Source organism: Cydia amplana, chromosome 4, assembly GCF_948474715.1.
Source record: "Cydia amplana chromosome 4, ilCydAmpl1.1, whole genome shotgun sequence".
In the NCBI taxonomy this organism is placed as follows: domain Eukaryota; kingdom Metazoa; phylum Arthropoda; class Insecta; order Lepidoptera; family Tortricidae; genus Cydia; species Cydia amplana.
Genome location: NC_086072.1, coordinates 18,708,085 through 18,733,983, shown reverse-complemented (window position 1 = coordinate 18,733,983; position 25,899 = coordinate 18,708,085). Strand labels below are relative to the sequence as shown.

At 39.5% G+C, this 25,899-nt stretch overlaps 2 protein-coding genes across 2 annotated transcripts in view; both read left to right on the top strand.

Moving 5' to 3' along the window:
- Positions 1-1,184: 1,184 nt before the first annotated feature.
- LOC134647337 (probable peroxisomal acyl-coenzyme A oxidase 1) lies at positions 1,185-12,303 on the top strand. Its single transcript, XM_063501672.1, has 14 exons — positions 1,185-1,302; positions 1,894-2,053; positions 3,461-3,629; positions 4,347-4,470; positions 5,015-5,142; positions 5,648-5,764; positions 6,409-6,572; positions 6,866-7,028; positions 7,806-7,996; positions 8,849-8,992; positions 9,511-9,616; positions 10,801-10,953; positions 11,517-11,633; positions 12,079-12,303. Exons 1-14 carry the CDS (start codon positions 1,185-1,187, stop codon positions 12,220-12,222), a joined length of 1,998 nt encoding a protein of 665 aa, XP_063357742.1. The 3' UTR covers positions 12,223-12,303.
- Positions 12,304-12,933: 630 nt separating this feature from the next.
- LOC134647351 (probable peroxisomal acyl-coenzyme A oxidase 1) overlaps positions 12,934-25,899 on the top strand; it is a 38,472-nt gene continuing 25,506 nt past the window's right edge. The window contains exons 1-12 of the mRNA XM_063501688.1: positions 12,934-13,072; positions 13,438-13,606; positions 14,044-14,212; positions 14,305-14,428; positions 14,771-15,015; positions 15,617-15,777; positions 18,972-19,134; positions 19,677-19,867; positions 20,299-20,445; positions 20,856-20,961; positions 21,542-21,694; positions 24,976-25,092. Coding sequence (XP_063357758.1) covers positions 12,946-13,072; positions 13,438-13,606; positions 14,044-14,212; positions 14,305-14,428; positions 14,771-15,015; positions 15,617-15,777; positions 18,972-19,134; positions 19,677-19,867; positions 20,299-20,445; positions 20,856-20,961; positions 21,542-21,694; positions 24,976-25,092 — 1,872 coding nt within the window. The 5' untranslated portion in view covers positions 12,934-12,945. The remainder of the gene's footprint in view (positions 13,073-13,437; positions 13,607-14,043; positions 14,213-14,304; positions 14,429-14,770; positions 15,016-15,616; positions 15,778-18,971; positions 19,135-19,676; positions 19,868-20,298; positions 20,446-20,855; positions 20,962-21,541; positions 21,695-24,975; positions 25,093-25,899) is intronic.

The window sequence follows — 25,899 nt, the reverse complement described above, 5'->3', positions numbered from 1 at the left end:
ATTAGCACGAGCGGTTAAACAACAACTTTGGCCCCTTGTAAAACAAATAACTATTTCGCGTAATTTTTTCCTGATCGGACACGAATGATATTATAGGCCTCGTGTACACTTAAAAGAATTGCAGTACGATGTGTTTTTCGACGAGTCGAATCGGCCCCTGTACAAATGAATTTAATGAATCGTGAATTCGTGACAATAATATAATAGTAGTTTATGCAACAGTGATATAATAAGGGTTCTTAAAATTCAAGGGTCGAAGTTACAAAACGAGACGTAGTCGAGTTTTGTAAAAAAAGACCCTTGAATTTTAAGAACCAATTATGAGCTGTTGCATACTTGGAGGATACAACTAAACGGAGTAGCCATTAACAGGCTTTCCCCTCTGTCGAAAATAGGCGGCCAACGGTCATACACAATATATGGACTGACGTTTATCTGACATGGCTATTTTTACGTTACGCATACATTTGACGTTCCCCTCCCCCGCAAAAATCGGCAGACTGTTTTGTACAGAAAATTACAGACATGGCGTCTCCGTTTGATTATATCCTCCAAGGTTGCATACATTACTTTTTCTATGACAGCTGCAGCAAAAAAAAAGAGTTATTATTAAAAAAAAAAAGTTATTATTTAAAAAAAATTGAGTTATTATTAAAAAAAAAAAGAGTTATTATTGTAAATGAAAACATACCTCTTTCAATCAAGATGATCGGAACTTGTATCTTTAAAAAAAATAAAGCAGTTGTATTATACTCATAAGATGACTGCTAGCAGTCATCTTATGAGCCTATAGACAAATCATTCAAATGACATTGCTTTAGATATCACTGTCAGTCATTTAATTGACACATTTAAGTGCTGGAGTAGAAAAATACCTTAAAACCCCATTTTGTTTAAACTGTTATATCAATATATAATTTTAACGTTAGTAAAGTCAGTTTAGTGTTATATCACAGACCGGTATAAGTACCTAACCTATAGGTACCTACCTAACTTCTAGGTTACGACTCGAAGAATGACCGCTTGCACGTAACTAGTCGGGAGTTCAAATCATCGCCGCTCATCGCGTCTAGTATGTGTCCACATTTCAGACGGAGCGCCCGCATCGCGCTTTGTTATAATTTAGTTGTATATTTACACACATAAATAGGTAATAAATAACGAAGCATCGCTAGTGTTAAGACATGGGTGAAGTAAACAAAGACTTGCAAAGAGAAAGAGACAATTGTTCGTTCGATATAAAGGTTTTGACTACGTTCATAGATGGCACGCCGCAGAAGACTTTGGAGCGTAAATATAGAGGTAAGAAATAAATGGCTAGAGAGACGAAGTTGCGATACACAAAATCACGTTACGCCAAGTATAATGGCGCCCTTTTAAAATTCTTTAGGTATTACCGGTAGAGGTAAGTAGTTATTCAATCATGCTAATATAGCGTAGCGAGAGTGAGTTTAGGTTTTCACCTGACGATTTGGTTGTAACAGAATTATCAAAGATCAACTTTAAATAAACAACCAGAACTATACCTATAGAGTCTGTGCAGAAATGCATGGGGCCCAATAAATTCCACGACTCTTCTCTTTCCGCACACCGTACAGCGATCTACTTCAGCTGTCAAATCCGAGGCACGCAGTTCTCCTAAACTTATACTTTTTCTAACGATATTTGATATAAGTATTAAGTAAATATTTATTACCCATATCTACGAAGTTTAGGCTACCTATGCAAATAAAATAAAAACGGTTAGGTATGTTTAGGTATCCATACAAGTCGGATTACACGTGTAAGAGTAGCTTAGGTAGATGAACTCAAAAACTATTAGTGATACATGGAACTAGAAGTATTTATGAATAACCCATTAAGTATTAAGAGATGATTGTTATTTTATTTCAGAAAAGATAATGTTAAGTGAGCGAGAGCTGTCAGAAGGAGTAGCAGAGGAGTACCTCGGCCACAAGGAGAGATACGAAAACAGCATTAGGAAATCTGTAATACTTTTCAAGTTGGTTCGTCGGCTGCAGGAAGAAGGACGATCCAACATCACGAACTATCGGTAAGAGGAGTAGGAGAGGACTAGCTCAGCCATAAGTTAAGGAGACTAAGGAGAGACACAAGAAGCATTAGAAAGTTCGTTATACTGTACAAGTTGGTTCGCCGGCTGCAAGAAGAAGGACGCTGTAGCATCACGAACTATTATATCGGTAAGAGTAATTAAGTAGCTCAGCTATAAGGAGAGATTATAGGTGCATTAATGAAAATCATCATAAGTCAGTGAACTGATGTTAGTTTTAAGGGGTCATCCATTAATTACATCACACGAATTTCTAGGTTTTTTGACCCCTCCCCCCATTGTCACATTTGGCAAAACGCTTTGATCTCGGACTGTCTAGAACACAAAATGATTAGTGTAATATTTTGCCTATATCTCTTTTAGTCTACATCGCAAACGGTCTAGAACACAAAATGACCACATATAGGTAGGTTAGGTTCGTTAGGTATCTTCAACTGGCCGAAGGCCAAACCGCACAGAAATAGGAGCCCCGCTGCCGTCGACATCGCTAACGTAAAGATAAACCGACGAAATGTAGGTAAATAAAGGTCTAAATAATTGTAGTCATTTTGTGTTCTAGACCGTTTGCGATGTAGACTAAAAGGAATATAGGCAAAATATTACACTAGTCATTTTGTGTTCTAGACAGTCCGAGACCAACCCGTACCTATTATTAATATTTTATCAAAATATTTTGAAGAAAGAATTAAATGTCATGTCACATTTTTTTGACCCCCTCCCCCCCTAAACGTGTGATGTAATTAATGGATGACCCCTTAGTTCGCGTGTACCTAATGGTGAACCTGGCCTCAACCTTTTAAATTCAAATCGAATCGGCGTATTATCACAACCGTAACTGGTCATTCACTGCATACAGTTGCATATATTTGCATGGGAAATTAGAAAGGGAACTTCGAAGTCATGTAAAGTCTAAGGGCATTAATTTTGTGTTTCATGTAATTCAGTAGGTACAATGAAATGAATTGATGTTGAATATAGTCTTTAAATGTTGTAGAGCTCCACTAAGAAAGATTTTTTGGAAATTGAAACTCTTAGAGGGTGACAACGAGATTAAACATTTTAAAAACTTCTAAGCAGATATAGTGGCTAATAAACAATATGTAGAAAGGTACCCTATAACAAATCCCAGGAACTATTGTTAATATAGGTTGAATCCTTAACTTGACAACGTCCAAATACATCATTACCTACGTAACGTAACCTTCAACCCTCTTTTTGGATTTTAATAAACTATTGAGCGCCGATGTTTGAACTTGCAATCTTCCGTGATTTTGTGTCGATTAGGGTTAACCAAAGGCCGAAAGGCACCCATTTCTGTCTCGAACTTTAGGCATTCTCAAAATGTACCACCAACTCAAAGCTGCTGTCAACGCCAACGGCTTTTTTCAGAGACGTGATAAGTGGCTTATTAGGCTCATCAAGCACACGCGATGGCTCGCCGTTCGGCGTGCATTACATCATGTTCATGCCAGCTATCCTCAACCAGGGCACGGAAGAGCAGCAGATGACGTGGCTGCCCAGGGCTTGGAACTGTAGTATCATTGGGAGCTACGCTCAGGTGGGTATCTATACATGATTGAGTGCACTAAATACACCATGTTCATGCCAAGCATCCTTAGCCAGGGCACTGAGAAGCAGCAGATGTCATGGCTGTGCCCAGGGTTTGTAACTGTCGTATCAATTGGAGGTATGCTCAGGTAAAGGCCGCTTTGACGCTACTTGATTCGTGACGACCTGCTAGGCTTACACTTCGGAGTGTATTAGAGTGACTGTGTTAAGTACATAGATACCTATATACTTACATAAGTGTAGACACTCCGAACGTAGCCCCAGGTCACGAGCCCTACAAGGCGATATTTTATTGTCATTTGCCGATAGTCGATGCGCTCTTAATTACATTATCAATGTCGTACTGTAATTGACATGTAATTTATCAAAATTATTATGTTATGTACCTACCTATTAACCTCACTGTAGCAACAGCATGATACTTTTCTTGGAAGTCTGAGATTTATAATATTAGCTACTTATTATATTAGTGTAAGCACGGTGTAAAGTTATAATACGCGTGATCGAACTACCTATACTTGGTCAACCAGAACTTGACAGTAGAAAAAGGCGGCAAATTTGAAAAATGTAGGCGCGAAGGGATGTCGTCCCATAGAAAATTTGAATTTCGCGCCTTTTTTACTGACAAGATTTGGTTGACCAGCTATATTATACACCCATTTAGGGTCCATGCATCTAACATACCTGGCATGCAATTATGTTTTAGACGGAGCTGGGACACGGCACTTTTATCCGCGGGCTGGAGACGACCGCCACGTATGATCCTGACACCAAGGAGTTCGTGCTGCACAGCCCCACTCTTACTTCGTACAAATGGTGGCCCGGCGGATGTGAGTTCTGAATTTAGCCATTCTATTAATAGACTAAGAGCTCTATAAATTGCACACCTTTAATTGATTTTACAACCCCTTTGTTGCCCAACCACTGTCACACCCACCGCTGAACAGCTGCCAGGCGTCCGGATTAATTAATAATGATAATATGGCACACTAACTAGAGGGATTTCTTTGCTCTATAAATTGCATTTAGGTACCTATTTCCGTAGCTAGCTCTCCGTCTATAAGCATTAGTAGACATCATATTTAGAAATATACATACTAGCGTTTATCCTCGTGGCAACATCAGATACTGCTTCAGACTTCTTATCTTTTGTAAAACCATTGGCGCAATAGTTATTCCCCTCCTCCCTTCTTTCCACTTTGCACGGTCTTCAGCATTATCTTTTGTAAAACCATTGGCGCGTTAGTTTTTCCCCTTCCCCCTTCTACCGGGTTCAGGCAGAGGCCTCATAGACGTTTATTTCCCACGTAGTAGCTGCAAAGGGCGAAATCTTGTAACAAGTAAATAAAATGAAATGTTTTCTTTAATTTCCAGTGGGCAAAACGGCCAATTACTGCATAGTGGTGGCCCAGCTGTACACCAAAGGCCAGTGCCACGGGATCCATTCGTTCATCGTGCAGGTCCGGGACGAGGACACACACGTGCCTTTGCCTGGGATTAAGGTATGTACCATCACGCTCCGCGATTGTTGCACCATTTAGGGTCTTAGCTATATTGGTTGTTCAAAACGCTATAGAATTTCCAATTTAGCAAGAACCCTAAATGGCATAACAATCCCGTGTGTTGACTGTACCTAACTGCAAAGCAACTGCGAAACCTTGGTTGCACTTGGAAGAGATCTGCCCTTCAAAGTTTGATAATAAATAATAATATTTGGGGTTGACGTTCTGTGTGCTGCATGTGACAAGAGAAGCTGTTCTTGTTGTGATTTGGTTTTAAAAACATCAAGGTTTTATACAGATGCTTGAAAGGGATTCGCAAGGATCGATGTTTTAGGTAAATGTAAATGGATCTATTGAAACATTTTAATAACAAAACTTTAAACATGTAGAACACGAGGGCGCGGGTAATTACAATAAGAATATAATGATAGAAGGAATTATAATATGAGAGTAAAGTAAGTAGGTATACCTAATAATAATATATAGATACATTTACCTTTTCCAGGTGGGAGATATCGGAGCCAAATTGGGCCTCAACTCAGTTGACAACGGCTTCCTAGGCTTCGATCATTTGAGGATACCGAGGGATCACATGCTGATGAAGCATGCGCAAGTTTTAGAGGTACCTAATCTGTGACCAGGGCCGTTTTAAACTATGCTGGGGTCCCTGGGCACATAAGAATTTGGGGCCCTTATGGAAAGTAAAGAAAGCTAATTAAACTAAAAAAAAATTACTATGATCTTCTATTTATTAATATGGGTAATTAAATATACTGTTACTGTCTGTCCTTGGGGGCCCCCTGTGGATGGGGGCTCTGGGCACGGGTCCCGTGTGCCCTTATGGTAAAGACGGTACTGTCTATTATGTCTGTCTGTCGTACAAGATAGAGTCTGTGCGGAAAGAGACTCTTCTTTTGACGCACGTAGTTTATACACCGTGCTTGAAATTTACATCATTTAATTAGGTCCTGACCTGACATAGGGACCACGCATAGCAAGCAAATAAGTGACCTTACAGAAATGTATTGCGCGAGAATTCCTGGTAGGTAAACAATTGAATGAGTTTTCTAATAATCTCACTTGCAGTTGTTATGCGTAGTGGATAATCCGCAGAATACTAAGTAGGTATTTTAGGGTTTACAAATGCGTCGCCTATCGACAGCGCTCATAAACTTTCGCCAGTAAAAATATCACGAGTCGCCAGAACCCAAAGGAGTTTTGATTATGTCAAGGACATAAACATAACATCACGTCTGTTGTCACCAGGATGGAACTTACGTCCGGAACGCAAGGAACACCAAGCTGAACTACGGCGCCATGGTGTTCGTGCGGGTGGTGATTGTTTACGACATGGTCAACTACCTGTCGAAGGCGGTCACCATCGCCACGCGCTACTCGGCGGTGCGGCGTCAGAGCCAGCTGAAGGAAGGGTAAGTAATCACTTCAATCTGTCAACATACTTGATCATCTTAGGCTTACCTAGTTACCTACCTCCTTTTTAAATGTGGAACAATTTTTCCTATTCCAAATCAATTGACGTGGAGACAACATGCGCCTATTACCAACAGTCCGTGGGCTGATGAAAAAAGAAAGTCCATCGTGTAAAAAAATAGTTTGGGGTACTTTTCCCACAAGACGAATACACGAATGTCTATTTTATATTCAGAATTTTATAGACTGCTTAAGTAAAGACGCTCAAAAGAACTTTCAAAAATACTTTCAGAGAACCGGAGCCACAAATCCTCGACTACGTGACGCAACAGCACAAGATCTTCATCGGTATAGCGGCGTGCCACGCGCTGAGGCTCACCGCCAACATGCTGTGGGAGACGTTCCATGACGTCACCGAACAGCTGGTGGACGGGAATCTGGAGAGGCTGCCAGAGGTTGGTAGGGTGCTTACCCATGATAAACATAATGGCGTTTACGCTTTGCGTAACATTTGTACTTGGCGCTGTCGGCATATTGCCGTAACTCATTCCAACTTAATGTTTACCTACACTCTGCTTATAGTACCGTTGTTGTTACCGGCATTTGTTGCAGGACAGCACGTTGTTTTTTGGGGTTCCGTACCTCAAAAGGAAAAACAGAACCCTTGTTAGGATCACTCGTGCGCGTATGTCTGTGTGCCCGACCTTTACTCCCCCCTTTATCTCCGAAACTACTGGGTCTAAAATTTTGAAAAAATACACAAAATAGTTCTTATTAAACCTATTAGAAATGTGCATTCAAGCGTGAGTCGGACTTAAGGTACGGAACCCTTGGAACGCGAGTCCGACTCGCACTTGGCCGGTTTTTTCTCTTTGCTCGTATAAAAATGAGAGAAATTCCATCATATTTGGGCACCTGTCTAAGGGCATGGGCGACAAGTAGGGTTGCCAACCGTACTATATTTTGGCTCTCTGTACTATATACTTTTGGAAAAATACGCTAAAATACTATATTTCCGATTAAACGTACTCGTATATTACACTTATGTTTAGTATTTTATCTAAAAGTACTATATTTTTAGAAATGTACTATATTTTTTATGCCTTATTCTGGAAAATACTATATTCCACCAAAAAATGGCAACCCTAGCGACAAGTGGCCTCAGCTCACCCAGTTTACCCTATTCCCTCTAAATTGGTAGTAGTCTTGCTCCAAACGGCGTCTTGTTGCAGCTGCACGCCTTAGCCTGCTGTCTGAAAGCCGTCAGCACGGCCGACACCAGCATGTACGTGGAGCGCTGCCGGCTCGCGTGCGGCGGACACGGCTACATGCAGTCCTCCAACCTCCCCATGACGTACGGCCTGGTCACCGCGGCCTGCACTTACGAGGGGGAGAACACGGTGCTACTGCTGCAGACTGCTAGGTGAGAATCACTTAATATTATATAATTTATATACTCGTAAGGTTGGACTTATTTATCGTAAGTGGCTTGGTTAGAGTCTGGCTAATGAAAGTTGAGCCTGAGATTTATTTAAAACTTTTTATATGGAAACTTTTTTTCCTGATCAAATAAGCTGTCAGTTTCAAGCTGTCATTTAATTTAATAGTAATTTTATTGCCAGGTGCGGTTTTTATTGAAATTCCCGCGTTATCTCAGGCTCAACTTTCATTAGCCAGACTCTAACCAAGCCACTTACGATAAATAAGTCCAACCTTACGTTGGACGTTATTTTCTACATGTCACTGGGTACAAAACTTATTAACGACTTAAAATTTCGCCCTACTCAGGTAGCACTATGTGTTCGATGGTCTGGTCTGGTCTGGACTGGACAAATGGATTAAGGAGAATAACAACTGGATATTTAAACGCCTTTCACTTAAGCCCCTAACTTATCTTTTTAGGGTTCCGTACCCAAAGGGTAAAAACGGGACCCTATTACTAAGACTCCGCTGTCCGTCCGTCCGTCCGTCCGTCTGTCACCAGGCTGTATCTCACGAACCGTGATAGCTAGACAGTTGAAATTTTCACAGATGATGTATTTCTGTTGCCGCTATAACAATAAATACTAAAAACAGAATAAAATAAAGATTTAAGTGGGGCTCCCATACAACAAACGTGATTTTTGACCAAAGTTAAGCAACGTCGGGCGGGGTCAGTACTTGGATGGATGACCGTTTTTTTGCTTTTTTTTTGTTTTTTTGTTGATAGTGCGGAACCCTCCGTGCGCGAGTCCGACTTGCACTTGGCCGGTTTTTTTTATCATGCTGCTTTCAGGTATTTAGTAAAGACCTGGCAGACCGGCATGGAGAACCTGACTCCGACCCTAGCCTACTTCAAGACGGCCAGCTCTCCAGGCTTCTCTCGGTGGGAGAACTCCGTCGATGGCATTGTTCGGGGGCTACAGAAGGTCGCTATGGGGTTAGTCACCTTTAAACCAAGTGCATGGGGTGTTCTTTCAACCCTTTGTTATCCATACTAATATTATAAATGCGAAAGTGTATCTGTCTGTCTGTTAGGTGAAGTACCTACACACTAAGACCGCTGAACCGATTTATTTGAAATTTAGAGATAATATGAGTAATCCTTTAAGGGGGTGAAAAGGGGGGTGGAAGTTTGTATAGGGAATCGATAAAAAGCACATTGGATAAAAAATAAGCTACCCAAATTACTAACTCCACGCAGGCGAAGTCGCGGGCAAAAGCTAGGTAATCTATAATGTTGAGGTCAATGTCTCACAGTAAAGAAATGTTCACTAGGTATTACGCGATTAATCCCGAAATCGCGGAATAAATGGCGTTTTCTTTCACCCTTTTTTTCACCACATCACTTCTTAACTGCTAACGTAACAGCGCTCGCCATTATGATGTCTGAAATATAGCTGAAACTTTTTTTACTAAACAATCTAAACATAATTATTTTGGCAACATTGATTGCAGAAAAGTGGCAACATGCGTCAAGAACTTGAAGAAACGTGCCGACTCCGGGATGTCGCCTGAAGACGCCTGGAATTCCACCTCGGTCCAACTGGTCTCAGCGGCTGAAGTAAGCCATTAATATAAAGCCTGACCAGTAATATAATAATACTAGCGACCCGCGGGTTAACAAATTATACACAAACCTTCCTCTTGAAAGTTTTGAATCACTCTATGTATTAAAAAAAGCGGCCAAGTGCGAGTCGGACTCGCCCATGAAGGGTTCCGTATTTAGGCGATTTATGACGTATAAAAAAAAACTACTTACTAGATCTCGTTCAAACCAATTTTCGGTGGAAGTTTACATGGTAATGTACATCATATATTTTTTTTAGTATTATCATTCTCTTATTTTAGAAGTTACAGGGGGGGGGACACACATTTTACCACTTTGGAAGTGTCTCTCGCGCAAACTATTCAGTTTAGAAAAAAATGATATTAGAAACCTCAATATCATTTTTGAAGACCTATCCATAGATACCCCACACGTATGGGTTTGATGAAAAAAAAATTTTTGAGTTTCAGTTCGAAGTATGGGGAACCCCAAAAATTTATTGTTTTTTTTCTATTTTTGTGTGAAAATCTTAATGCGGTTCACAGAATACATCTACTTACCAAGTTTCAACAGTATAGTTCTTATAGTTTCGGAGAAAAGTGGCTGTGACATACGGACGGACAGACGGACAGACGGACAGACGGACAGACAGACAGACATGACGAATCTATAAGGGTTCCGTTTTTTGCCATTTGGCTACGGAACCCTAAAAAGCCGCGTCAAAATCCGTTGCGTAGTTTTAAAGATCTAAGCATACATAGGGACAGACAGCGGGAAAGCGACTTTGTTTTATACTATGTAGTCATGATGATCATTGTCAAGAGGGCGCTGTTATTTTAATGTACTTATCAGGGATCGGAACCGGTTTTTTGCAAAAACTTAGAAATAACCATATTTTTCGAATTATTTTATACACGAAATGTAGGACTCAGTTGTGTTTTTAGGTTACGACTTCGTATTATTAGATTGCCCAATTAGAAATGAAGTAATTAGCAAAGAACGAAAAAATACCGTTTCCGTTCCCATACAAAAAATACCGGTATCCGATCCCTGGTACTTATAGGGTGACAGTTCAGTATAGTATGAAAAAATATGTTCCAGTGAAATTCCGCAACATGGCGCGTGATCACATATTCACCAAATCACCATATATTTGGTGACCCCTGACCGATACATTAACGGTTCTGAACTCGTTGCAGGCACATTGCAGAGTGATAATAACGTCAACATTCCACGACGAGATCAAGAAACTGGACGCGAGCGTGCCAGCTGAAGTGCGACTAGTGTTGCAGCAACTAGTTGAGCTGTACGCCCTCTACTGGGCGCTGGAGAAACTCAACGATCTTCTACTGGTAAGATGTCCCTTTTTTTGTCAGAGTGGGAATGCATTTACGCACGGTGTATGGGGCTTGCCGCTCCTGGCGAGGGGGGGGGGGGTTTGATTTAAGTTTTAGCAACACACCACATACAACATTAATTAAGGGCCACTTGTGCGTTCCAGGGTTAGCCACGTAACTCGGAGTTAACCGTTTATACAGGTCAGTTCAGCGTAACTGAATTCCCAATTAACCGTCAAAGAACATGGGCCGATATTTGAATTTTGAGCGCTCAAATTTCGTGTGGCTCCCTTCAATATATTTGGAGATATACTAATAAGTATTTTAAATTCTACTAATAGAATATGAAAACGAGTGGCCAGTAGAATACCAGTAGATTCCCAATATCTAGTGCTCGTTTTTCAAAAATATCAATTCGCCGTTTTCCACAGATTTTCCAGTGACGAAACAGAGCGCCCGAAATTCAAAAATCGGCGCCATGGTCGGATCCGTATTGATATTTTAGATCTTGACTGTACACAGAAAGCTGTAACAAACTTCAATCTACATAGATACCTAAGTATATCTATATGTTCCAGTACACGGGTATATCGTCGCACGACGTAGACGAGCTGCAATATTGGTACGAAGAACTCCTGGCGAAGATACGACCCAACGCCGTGGGGCTGGTCGACGGTTTCGACATCATAGATGGCGTGAGTGTGCCGATGACCGTTGTATTAACATGTTTCTCCTGCAAGCAAAAAACATGCTGCGAAGCTTAACTGTTTATAAAATTACGAGGGGAGGCTGAAATGGTCGCGGCCTAAGCTAGAAAAAAAGAAAAAAAAAACTGTGCTACGTTTTCCCCCGCCTCTTTGGCAGTTTGAATATTTCCGCCATTACTAACGATTATTAACGATCATTAATGATTAATAGTTACACATTTATTTTAATACACTCTTTAAAAAAAACCGCGAACTTTTCAGCCGCCCCACGTAGATTGATCAAGACTTCGTTTGTTTTCTGGTAATGAGACTCTATAGGAGTCTGCTTGTCCATGCCCTAGGCGCGCTAGCGGTGCGTTCACCAGATCTTAACGCACTTTTATGTGTTTCTAATATATAAGTATTACAATCACAATTAAACCATTACTTGCAGATCCTGCAGTCAACGCTGGGCGCGTACGACGGGCGCGTGTACGAGCGCCTCATGGAGGAGGCTCTGCGCAGCCCGCTCAACGCAGAGCCCGTCAATAAAAGCTTCCACACGCACCTCAAACCCTTCATGCAAGGGAAACTGTGATATATATTTATATACTTACCTAAGTCTGAGACTGAACGTATTGGAATATTTTATACGTTTGTAATTTTTTTTGGAAATCAATATTTTATACGTTTGTAATTTTTTTGGAAATAAATATGCTGATTATACAATACGAATTTGTCTTTAGTTGATGTGAAATACTCTATCTTAAGTACGATAAATTCCTGGGACTAACTTAAAAACGAAATTAAACAATCTTCAGGACTCAATATAGTAATATTTCGAAAATATAATAGAATTGGTAAATACCTAAGTAGGTAATGAAGTGAATTTAAGCCAAAGCACTGGGAGGAGTAGGATACATTAAGGGCCACTTGCGCGTTCCAGGGTTAGCCAACTAACTCGGAGTTTAACCCTGTACACTGTTACTCAGAGTTAGTTGGCTAAACCTGGAACGCGGGTGGTATATGTACTTACCTAATTGGAAAATACATATGTTGTTTACAGACGCCTAAAATATGTCTTATAAGTCATAAAAATAAACTAGGTAAACAAAAATCCCTGAAGATTGACCTTACGCACCCTAATCGAAACAATAGTCAATGCATGTAAATTACGAATTTAATTCAAGTAAATTTACATTAGGATACATTCCGTCATCGACATTAGTATTGATAACATTGGGGTTTAACACTAAATTGAAACATACTAGTTTATCGTTCATAGTTTAAAGCGTATTAAGGTCTTGAATTCTGTACAAAAATGGCTCCAGAGGTTGTAGTGAATGAAGATTTGCTTAGAGAAAGAAAAAAGTGTAATTTCAATATAAAAGAGCTGACGTACATCATAGATGGAGGAAGAGAAAGGACTGAGGATAGAAGGAATATAGGTAGGTACTTAGTGTACTTACAATGTTAACTTTAGGTACTATTTCCATTGAAAAGGTATACTCGTATATACATACAATAGGTACCTTGGTTTTGAATGGCGAAGATTAATCAAACCGTGGAACTAATCGCGAATTTGCAATTAAAGGTTTTAAGAAAGCTCTTGTCATCTCTTCTTCTTAATAATTATCTTCTACTCTCTTTCGAAATCTAGAACAAAAGATATATAAATGTAGTATAAGGTAATCATTAATAATCGGCCTAATTAGGTACAGACACGTTAGGTAAGTACCTACTGCTAGGCAAAGCACACATTTCTAGATTTCTACTAAGAATTAAAATTTGGTAATTTCAAACACTATTACAGAAAGCATTGCATTTAAGAAAGAGCATCTAGAAGTCGTAAATAAAGGCCCACCAGAGGAATGCCTCAGCCTGAAGGAACGATACGAGAAAGCGATCGAGAAGTCCTGCCTATTTGCAGTCTTGTTCAAGAACTTCGTCGCGGCTGGCGATGTTGATGTTGAAACTATTGGGTAAGACTGGAAAACCTTCAAAGTTAGGTGTATTGGAGTCGTTAAGACTAAATTGGGATTTTAATAACACGCTGATTTCCTCGTGTTTACGCGTGACACAACTCGAGCTGAGTAGTAAATGGCTCAAACTCAATTTAAGAGTATATAGGTCTGCATGTGAGCGTGTGAAGTGAGGTCAGGCCACGTAGTCAACGTGTCATCGCTTACGCTCCGTAGCGATCGAAACGCAACTGTCACTGTCGCACTAATATGGAAGAGTGATAGAGAGACACAAAGCGATTCGATGGCGAAGCGATAGCGATTGTCACCTTGGCTAGGCCGCAGTTTTGTCTTAGCGATCCTACCTCTGTCGGTAAACTCCGTGGCAAAATCACGTTTCTCTAAAGTGTCTTTTATTACACCGTTTTAGGATTTTAAAGTGTAAAGATATATTACAGGTCATCCTTTCTCCGGAGGACAGCAGACGCTTACCTAAATGAGCAGTCCCCATTCGCTGTTCACTTAGGCATGTTCGTAACCACAATCTTGGGTCAGGGCACTCCGGACCAGCAGGCTGAGTGGCTGCCCAGTGCTTTGGACATGCAGATCGTTGGCACATATGCTCAGGCAAGTAAATAATACCTAGTCCCCTGAGGATAATTTAACAAAATAATCAGTCAGTTGAGTCAGTTAATCAAATGTGTGAACATGTGTTGCAGACTGAATTGGGTCACGGCACATTCATCCGTGGGCTAGAGACGACGGCGACCTACGACCCAGAGACGGAGCAGTTCGTGCTGCACACGCCCACGCTCTCTGCTCATAAGTGGTGGCCTGGTGGATGTAAGGTTTTATAGCATTTATAACAGTGATGACCTATATGCTACAGGAACCTTGCCTGGTTGCAAAGATTCATGGATTAGATAGAATATAATAGAATAGAAATAGAAATTACCCCAACTGCAGTAATTGAAATGAACTAGAACGCGAATTTTAAACAAGAGGTCGGAAATATTCTTACTACACAAGGCACGTCTTTCCGTGACTTTTAACCAAATTTTCTTCAACACTCGTTATCATGACCATGGATGCGAGGGTTTTGGCTAACGTGGGTCACGAACTTAATATACAAACTTATACCTTCAAATTGCATCGCATCGCTCACATTGAAATCACTATTTCCAGTGGGAAAAACCGCCAATCACGCCGTCGTCATAGCGCAGCTGTACACCAAAGGTGAATGTCACGGAACCCAGCCCTTCATAGTCCAGATTCGAGACAGGCAGACCCATATGCCGCTGCCTGGAATCAGGGTGGGGGAGATCGGCCCCAGGATGGGGTACATCAATGCTGATAATGGCTTCCTGGGGTTCGACCACGTTAGGATACCTAGGGAGAATATGCTGATGAAGAATGCTCAGGTTTTAAAGGTGAGGGTTTAGAGTTTCGTAGCTAACCAGATGATTATGTTAGTTGGGTTTGTAGAACAAGGTATAATAGTGACCAAATAAAAGAAAAAGTAAACGTGAAACCATAAAAAAAAGGCACAGTATAGAGATAGTGATTGCACACCATTTCAAAAATTACTTCGCCGTTAAGAGCCCGGCACGACGATAATAATGAGTCATCAAAGAACCATATAATAAATGTATAAAATCTTCATATCCGCCTATCTGTCTGCAGGATGATTAAGAGACTTATTGGACTATAAAAAGTTATTAATAACCCACATAAATAATAAATTAGCACTATTAAAATTTTAGAGGTGTCTACGACTATCTTATCATCAAGCGTAATATTTTTAATGCATGTAATACCGTAATAACCACTTATCTACAACCGGATATGCATTTTATGATAGGTATGTCATATATTGTGAGATATCGCATAACGTAATCACCTAAATGGTTGCATAAGATTTTCTTTTTCACTCTATTTCTTATACTTGGCGACATTGCTAAAACCTCTAGTCCCACCCCGCACTATCCTACATACCTAGGTTACCTATGATTTCTATTGGAAATATTTCAGGATGGAACTTATGTAAAGAAGTCTCACAAGAAGATGACGTACGGCACGATGGTTTTTATCCGGGTGATTCTGGTCAGCGATGCCGCTTTCAACTTGGCGAAGGCAGTCACCATAGCAGTGCGCTACTCCGCTGTCAGGAGACAATGCCAGCCTAACCCCGAGTAGGTGCATTTTTTCTGTTAACCTTTTGACCATTGAAGACGTCTACTGACGCGCGTTCTTGCTGGCGACACTGCTGGCGGCTGATAATAATGGTTAGTTGTGAGACTTGTAAGTTGCTGTTTGCTATTTCATGGTCTGTTAATAAAGTTAAATTATGTTATGTATTCATTCATTAAAAATATGTAATAGGTAACTTTCGCTTTTACGAATTTTAGCGCTTGGGAAGAACCGCACGATAGTCATTCGGCGTCTATTTTCATATAAAAATATCTTTAACCGTAAATATATATTAAGTGCATAAGCGAAAGAAGTATTAGATATCATAAAACAAAGAACACTCTTGGGCATTTCTCAGGAGGGCCATTTTTACGTGTCCGGGGCAAAAAAACATTGAATTTACTGTTCAATAAATCTGAATTAATTCAGGCATAATCTCCAGCATATATTCTGTCTGGAACACTATCAAACTATTTATTTATTATTTATATAATACACGAAAAAAAATTCAAATGTGAAAAATGATGTTCGGTGGGCGTGTCCCGCACCCAGATTGTTTGAAACAAAAAAATATTACTCAAGATGGGGCATTAGATCGGAGTTATTATCGGTATTCACGCATAAGGTATTAGTTAACTGATCATATTCTTTATATCAAAATAATGTGTTTGCTTGACACATTGAATAAAACCAAATTTGCGATGTGTCCCGGGCTAGTGACTGATTTCGGTGCAGTTTGTAAACCATGTCTGTACTCTTACAAACTTGTAGACCAGGAACTGAGTGGCTCAAACATAGTATGCTTTAGTTGTGCCTTAACCGTTGAATAAAGTACAGGTGCAGTCACAGTATACTAAGGTGATTTTTTTAAAGTTTCTCTGTCATTCGGTGGGTTTGGTCCTATGTTTTTTTGAGATCGGTGGTGCAATTTTCTCCCACAGTTTTAGTGCATTTATCGTTATGCAAGTGATTAAGAAATCCTTAAAAGTACGTGAATTCATCATTAGTACATCATCTCTGTATCATTCATGCTAATTCTGTAATTGCTAAAAAGCGATCAATTTTGATATCACTGGTGTTGATTTCCTTGGTTTCGGTGGAATTTTTGACCACCGATATCAAGAAAGTGATCACCGAATTCAAACCCTGCTTTGTAAACTAGTTTCTTGTACTTTATTTTCTAACTTAGCACACCTAAAAAGTACAAGATACGTTGTATAAACGTAAAACTATGCTTGTACGTAAATTAAGTCATAGTAAAGGTACACAAAATCACTAGTTTACAATGAGTAGTTTTTTTTTCACCAGACGTATGTTGAAAATTGTAGACCCGATTTTTCTTTTTCTCTTTCCGCTGTTGTCTTGATATTCTCTTCAATCCAATGGAGTAAATTATGTGAATTTGTCCTCTGTATCACTTGACGCCCTACACCTCGATACCTTTAAACGTGTCAGCCATATTAAATAAATGCAGTCAATTCGATCCCACTTCTTTTTAAATAACTTGTGTATGTATATACTATGCAAGATGCACCCACAGAACAAGGGATTAAAAATAAAGTGGCCTTCTGATGTCGAGATCGCTCCAAAGGCACTGAGCGTACTGCTCAATATTTCTAAAGCATGGTCATGAACACAAATTGAACATAGAAGTGTTTGAGGGTGCAGGAGAACATAATTAACAGGTGACTAGATCTTTAGGCATTAGTCAACCACTTCAAATAGTTTTAAATTGAGGGAGTTCACGCTTTAAAACTCTGTGATTCAAAAATACTATTTATAAGTCTAGTAAAAATACTTGTTTTCCGTATTGTTTACACTTCAAATAGTTTGAAATTGAGGGAGTTCACGCTTTAAAACTCTGTCATTCAAAAATACTATTTATAAGTCTAGCAAAAATACTTGTTTTCCGTATTGTTTACATTGTTTTATAAGTGCATTAAATATCTTTGAGCATTGAACACCACTCAAAAGTTTCTATTGATCAGGTGTAGATAATATAAGTTTATTTTTGATGAGTGTGCCGTCGGATTGTATGAAGTAAAAATTTTCTCCTTCATGGCACTTATGTGCGCATTTGTGGTCGACATGTCTGAAACTCGTTTCAGGACCATACATTGCCCTATTGTATGATATGAGGATAGTCAATTAGTGTGGGTCTGTGGGATAACTTCTAGAGATGTTGTTTCATAAGCCGTAACTTGGTTATTTTAAAATCTTGAGTAAACAAAGGTACTATTTATTAAACTTATTTAAGCTTACGATATCATTAATAAATAAATAAATAAATAAATAAATATTATAGGACATTATTACACAAATTGACTAAGCCCCACGGTAAGCTCAAGAAAGCTTGTGTTGTGGGTACTCAGACAACGATATATATAATATACAAATACTTAAATACATAGAAAACAACCATGACTCAGGAACAAATATCTGTGCTCATCACACAAATAAATGCCCTTACTGGGATTCGAACCCAGGACCGCGGCTTCACAGGCAGGGTCACTACCCACTAGGCCAGACCGGTCGTCATTAGCCTCGCTACATCGCTTATCAACAAATAAGAATGAAAAATATGAATAAATTATAATATAATTTAGATATATATTTGAAGTGTGATTTATGTGTAAGCATTTTTGAATTCGGTGACGCAAATTGACTTCAGTGCCTGCACATGATTTCGGTGTTTTTTAAATCTTAAATATCATAAAAACTATAAGGTTCTAATGGAGGCCTCCACTACCAATATTTTTTATATTAAGGCTAGATTTTAGGAAATAAAGTCGCGTATCAAATAAGTAAAAAAAAATAATTGGCACCGAAGTCAGGCACCGAACGTCATCTCTGAGAATCGCCCTCTTCTACTTCTTACTACCTATCTCTACTGCTTGACCTTTCCCCATATTTAATTACAAATGCCATCAAAATCTGTAACCATTGCTACAATAATGTGCATGTTCCTAAAGGATTTATAGAGATTGATACATTTGAATTGAATACGAGTTGATATTATAACTATATTATACTATGATCGATCCTCAGTCTGGATTACCCTTCCACTTCTCAATTTTACTAGTGCGAATGCGAAGGCGATTAACTGCTACCGTTGGGTTGGTCTGTGTTATAGAGCAAAATAATTGGTCGATATTCCTACAACTATAACATTGGTAAACTTTCCAAACATTCACAGCGCTCCCGAGCCTCAGATCCTGGACTACATAACGCAGCAGCACAAGCTGTTCATTGGCATCGCGACCGCTCATGCCCTGCAGCTCACCAGCGCTTGGCTGTGGACAACCTTCGCCGCCGTGCAGGCCGACATGAGAGAGGGAAACGTCGATAATTTGCCAGAGGTTCGTAATTATATATTGCCGACTAAGCTAACTCTGCAACTACTTGGCAAGCGATAGAGCGTTGAAAATGAAATACTTTCACAATTTGTAGATAGACGATGTCACAAAATCTTTGCAAGTTGGCTTAGAAGAACTCTATGAAAATGTTTAAGTTGGTTCCTTATATTAAGCATATATACATAAAAGCATGGCAGAATTTGTTTTATCTTCAAACGTTAAGAAACACGATTTTCTGTGGACAAACCGCATCTTATCGGTCGATCGTGTGCTGTCAAACAGTTCCCTGCGACCTTAGCCAACGCGGCCACAGGTTCTTTAAGTCTTTATAAGACAGGGAATATATTTCCCAACTGATTTAGAACTTTATTTCAAAGTGATAGGGTTAAATTTTGCATAATTTCTCACACCCTTATGCCTTATGTTTAAGCCATGCAACCTGATTTATGTCAACGACCTTGTTTCTCTTGCAGATATTGCTTGCATAGCTATGCCAAGCTAACTTTCCCATAAATTGAAAAAATCTAATGTTTTTTCTTTTCCAGCTCCACGCTTTATCCAGTTGCCTTAAAGCACTCAGCACATCAGATTCCCTGGTCCTCATAGAGCAGTGTCGCTTTGCGTGTGGTGGCCACGGGTACATGCTGTCTTCACGTCTGCCGACCTTGTACGGCTATGTGGCGGGCATCCGGACCAATGAGGGGGACTACACTATTCTGATGCTGCAGTGTGCAAGGTAATACGTTAAATGCTAGTAGATGACTAAAAAGCTGACTAGTTACATAATAGTTTCAAATTGTATAAATTTATGGTCTTTATCAAGTTTATCAGCAGTTCTACTTTACTAAAGTTACGCTTTCCGAGGCCGAAGCGCCGACCATATGCACCAGTCACTATAAATAATATTGAAATCATAATAGCTGTGCTTGTATCTAATATTTGAAGGGGTCAGTCGATTTTTTTAGGGATCTCATCATCAAAATTTAATTTGGTGATAGTGGAACCAATTGCGAAAGTAGGTATAGGTATTTCAAAGTCTTCGTCTTCGAGAATTCCTCGGATTTGAAAGTATTTTATAAGTACCATCCTTCCTTCCTCATCCTTCGAAATTTTGAAGTCGGTTATAAAAGCATGCACACATACATAAATATGCTCTTGTTTTTATAGGTTTCTAGTAAAGGCCTTTGAACAGACGGAAGCAGGGAACTCTGTGTCGCCCACCGTCTCGTACTTATCTCACACCGCCTCCATGGGTGGCTGCTGGGATCTTACATTGGAAGGAATTGTATCATCGTTCCAACGACTTGCTAAAGGGTAAGGACAAATGGGCTTTGTGACAGAAATCAATCTAAAACCTTTTCAGTTTTGTTTATGAGAAGACTACCCAAGTTGCATTAGTTGCATATGCTGTGGCATACATGGTCCGGTAAAGATAGTCTGTAAGGAAAGAGAAGAGTCGTGGAATATGAGGCAACATTCTATATGACTCTGTATTATTTAAAAAGTAGATTGAACACCGCGCAAATAAATTTTCCAGACAGTTTAAACTCGACCAGGTTTATGGCTGAAGGTTAAAATGTATCTCTTATCATAATTGCCATATCTAAGATTTATAAGTCCAACAATGCATGTTGATAACATGTTGGGTCAACAGATGAGCTGGTGAAACGAGTCATTAAAGGTAACCTTGCAATAAACGATTTCATAATCGTTTTGTTCCATAGGAAGATTTCTGCGGCTGTGACGAGTATTCGAAGAAGAGTGGAGAGTGGTATGAGCTACGAAGACGCCTGGCAGCTGTCGACGATCCAGTTAGTTGCAGCAGCCGAGGCATGTAAAGCACATTACGCACATAAGTACCTTCTTACAATTCAAATATCAGATGCGATGCATTTCGGTACTAGACTCAAATACCTGATCTATTTTGAAATTTTCTTGCTCAGAAAGTTCACATGTGTAAGTCCCATACATTAGTTTTTAGGGTTCCGTAGCCAAATGGCAAAAAACGGAACCCTTATAGATTCGTCATGTCTGTCTGTCTGTCCGTCTGTCCGTCTGTCTGTCCGTCCGTATGTCACAGCCACTTTTCTCCGAAACTATAACAACTATACTGTTGAAACTTGGTAAGTAGATGTATTCTGTGAACCGCATTAAGATTTTCACACAAAAATAGAAAAAAAACAATAAATTTTTGGGGTTCCCCATACTTCGAACTGAAACTCAAAAAATTTTTTTTCATCAAACCCATACGTGTGGGGTATCTATGGATAGGTCTTCAAAAATGATATTGAGGTTCCTAATATCATTTTTTTCTAAACTGAATAGTTTGCGCGAGAGACACTTCCAAAGTGGTAAAATGTGTGTCCCCCCCCCTGTAACTTCTAAAAGGTTGTTATATTTCTTGAACCAGGCCCACTGCCGCGCCGTCATTTGTAGCGCCTACTGGAGTGAGACGCAACGCCTGACTGCGTCGTCGTCAGCAAACGTCCGAGCCGTCATGCAGCAGCTGGCTTCTCTTTACATCACTTACTGGGCCTTGGAGAGGACTGGAGATTTGTTGAGGGTAAGTATTTGTCACTGAAACAGGCCCACTGTTGCTGTCGCAAGAGGAGCAACGCACGTACGCGTCGTCCTCAACGGCAAACCCATTATGCATTTGTTTGCGTTTCTTTCTAGATTTTTTTTTCTACTCGTCGACTGCAATGCTTGAATTAAGACTTCGTATACCAAAGTGAAATCGCATACTTTTTTCACTATGGGACCCCAACTCAACTATAATATTCATTTCGATACAGTTTAGTCAACTATAATATTCATTTCGATACAGTTTAGTCAACTATAATGAAATTGACTAATCAAAAGCTGTCTAAAAATTGAATTTATTGCGGAGTAAGTACCAGGGCCTCATGAGTTACGAGAAGGTGTCGTTACGGCGTTACGGCCGGGGGGCGCGGGGCGCGGGGGCTGGGTCGCGTACGAGTATGAAGGTATCGCGGCTGCTCGCGCATCTTAGCTGTATACTTTTGGTTTTTTACCTACATATGTGATTATTCTACTAGTTTTAAGTATTTTTTTTGTTGACTCGTAGAAAAAAGCTTTTCAATCTCGTACCTTACTTAGGCAACTCAGCAAGCTTCGTTGCCTAAACACGGTACTCGACTGAAAAGCTCTCCATTATATCACGATTGTATAAAATACTATTTACTGGAGCTTTACTACGGCGTGCGGTGTCATCCATAAAGGTTGGGGAACTGGCGTCTAAAAAGAAAAGAAGACCTAAGTACTTGGTGCTTGTAACGTTATTTATAATAATACGACTACATTTTAAGAAGAGACGTTTAATTGGGAGCGTGCCATAGATAGCGTGCGAATATAATATGACAGACATGGCCGACGACCACAGATACTACTTTACATCTCCCTTTCTTTACAGAGTAACTAAAAGCTAAACATAGGTACTAAAACATTAGTTTGAGAGAATCTGATTAAAATGTCATTTTCGTCTAATTGACATATGACTTTCTTAAAATCAACTAAGCGATTTCTGAGATAGTAAAATTAACAATACAAAGATATTATAATGATTTAAGTAGGTATTTTTAAAGATCAAGCCTATTTATTGGTTTTATTATCCTGCCAAATCTTGATGTTTGTGGAGCTGGAACATTCACTGGTTGAATGGGTTGAGCCTGTCTCTGAGTCTGATTAGAAGGGCCTGGTGATGAATATGTGGATGCTAGAGGTGTCGACTTAGGGGCTTCTGGTAACTGGGCTTCTTCTGGAACCTGGAGTATTGCTGGTTCATCTATATAATTAGTTTCTGGTACTACCACTCTCTGGCTAGTTATGTCTGCTTGTGTCTTGTGCAGATGGCTGTAGTTTCTTCGAAATGTTTGGCCTTTGTTTGTTTCAATTATGACTGATCTTGGTAGATCTTTTGGCTTTTCTAGCACTCTTGCTTCTTCCCAATGTCGATGACCAACTTTGTGTCTGACTTTATCATTGATTTCAAAGTTGACCGGTCTTGTAGTATGTTTATTACTATACATCGCTTGTTTCTCTCTTAATCGTTGCAGTTCATCTGTGACTCCTTGCATTATTCTCGGTTTTAAATGATTATCAGTTGTAGGTATTTGAGATCTAGTCACTCTGCTGAAAAGACGTTGGTTAGGTGAGCCTAAATTATCATTTCGTGGTGTATTTCTCCAATTTAATAATGCCAGTTGAACATCGGACTTGTCAATGCTACATTTTCTTAGTAAGTTCTTTGCTGTTTGAACTGCTTTTTCAGCAAGCCCGTTGCCCTGATGGTGATGTGGACTGGATGTAACATGGTTAAATCTCCACTCTTTTTGAAAGATCTTAAATTCTCTAGACATATATTGTGTTCCATTGTCGGTTTGTAGCTCTTCTGGTACTCCATGTACCGAAAACCATCTTTTTAGTTGTTCAATTACTTCACATGATGACTGACCTTTTAGTTGTTGAAAATCTAGATATCCAGAGTAACTGTCACAGATTACTAGGTAAGTTTTTCCTTTCAATTCAAATAAATCTGATGCAACTATTTGCCATGGGAGTGTAGGAATCTTATTAACTAGAACTGTGTCTTTGGTGTTGTCTCTTTGTGTTTGTTCACAGACGGAGCAGCCTCTGACTAGTTTTAAAATGTCATCATATTGTCCTTTCCAGTAAAGAAATTGTCTGGCTCTTCTTAGACAACTTTGGATGCCTAAGTGCCCTTGATGAATAATCTTTAGCATTTTAGGAATTTGTGATTTTGGCACTACAATCTTGTCACCTTTGAAAATGATTCCTTTGCAATAACTTAATTCTTCTTTAAAGTTAAAATAATGCTGTAGTTCTTTAGGGAGTTCGTTAAGATTTTCTGAGAATCCTTCCATGATTGTCTTAAGGAGCAATTGTAGATGAGGATCTTCTTTTGTGTCTATAATCAATTGTTCTTTGGCATCTAATGACATAGGTAGTATAACTGCGATGTTCAGATTTTCTTCTGGTTCATATTTCAGGTTAGATGTATCACAGTCTCTACTAAGAAAGTCGGCTAAGGGTATTTCTGTGCCCTTCTTGAATATGACTTTTGGTGAGTATGGTGCAAGGTTAAACAATATGCGCTGCAACCTAGCTGGAGCAGATTGTATATTTTTCTTGAATATTGTCTCAAGTGGTTTATGGTCCGATCCCACTTCTGACAGTGCCAATTAGCGGTTATTCGCACACGGTCTAGAACGCAAAATGACTAATGTAATATTTTGGCTATATCTCTTTTAGTCTACATCGCGAACGGTCCAAAACGCAAAATGCCTACATCATTTTCGTCGTTTTATCTTTACGTTAGCGTTATTCTGTGCTGTTTAGCCTTCGGCCATTTGAAGATAACTAACGAACCTAACCTACCCTAGTGATATAAAAAAGTGGTCATTTTGCGTTCTAGACCGTTCGCGATGTAGACTAAAAGCGATATATAGGCAAAATATTACACTAGTTATTTTGCGTTCTAGACCGTGTGCGAATAACCCAATTGGCACTGTTCATAACCTCAAATTATAACTATGAAAGGATGAATAATTCAGAAACCAAGCATTTCCGCGGGGGGAAAGTTAGAGAGGGGGTCTCCCCGCTCTCCACCCCCTCCCTCCCTTCTATTACCTTTCTATTAAGGCGACTTATTTTAAGATCCAACCCGAAATGGTAATAGGTACTTACCAATACTATCTGTGATAAAACTTCCTTCCTTCCTTGCAGTCGCTGTAGACAATCAGTAGATCAAATAAATACCAAAAATATACCGAATAACCAGAGCTTATGTTATTTTCCTTGCAGTATTGCAGCATCAGCGAAAACGACATCGTAAGCCTGCAACAACGATACGAAGAGTTATTGGCGCTCATCAGACCAAATGCTGTGGGACTCGTCGACGCCTTCGATATCACAGACGAGGTAACTTCTTATTCTAAACTTACTCTTCTCAAGGTTTTAATACAAAGCAGTAATCTTACTAAGATTGTAAATAGATATGTATTATGTACTACTCGATAAACATCGCAATTTTTTGATTAGATATCACTAAGGACTTTGGATATTACAATATCATGTCCAAACATATATGGTCCAAACATGATCAAAGAATGTCCAAAATGTACTCTTTCTGTTTACTTCAGCATCACGTTAATGTCATGGCAAAAGGATGCTTGCAAGATTATACCTCTTGCTCTACTCTTTGCTTGCAAGCAAAGAGTAGGTATAATAGGTTGCCTATAGGTCAAATAGGTACCAAATGCCATAAAAGTTCGGTTAAAAAGGATAATGTCATATAGTTTTCAATGTCAGTTTTAGTTTGATTTGATTCCAGTTAATTTTGAAAATTTCTACAGCAAAATTATACATGTACCTACTTATTGGACGAAAAATTAAGTGAAATATTCGTCAAATAAATGCATTCTTTCCACTATTGTTAGACGAAATTGTAAATCAACCGATTTAGGAAAAATATAATCTACCTACAACTCCGATGGCACCATCATCACCACCACACGGACCACACCGCAATATATTTTACGCAGTGGCTGCTACTCGCGTCAGCAGTTTAAGCCGGGTAAAATATTTAATGTGAACTAACCAACCTTTCGCATGAACATCATCTGTCCATGTCCCTCGACTACCTACTTACGGTTCTACCCCATACCTGGTCCTGGTATAGCAGGGTAAATCCAAGCGTCTTTTCTGAGGATTCTAAAATACAGCACG

Bases quoted from the DNA above. Each gene is read 5' to 3' on its own strand.
- LOC134647337 (XM_063501672.1), top strand. From the start codon at position 1,185: ATGGGTGAAGTAAACAAAGACTTGCAAAGAGAAAGAGACAATTGTTCG. The intron at 2,054-3,460 runs GTAAGAGGAGTA...GGCTTTTTTCAG, and splicing joins TCCAACATCACGAACTATCG to AGACGTGATAAGTGGCTTAT. The intron at 11,634-12,078 runs GTGAGTGTGCCG...CATTACTTGCAG, and splicing joins GTTTCGACATCATAGATGGC to ATCCTGCAGTCAACGCTGGG.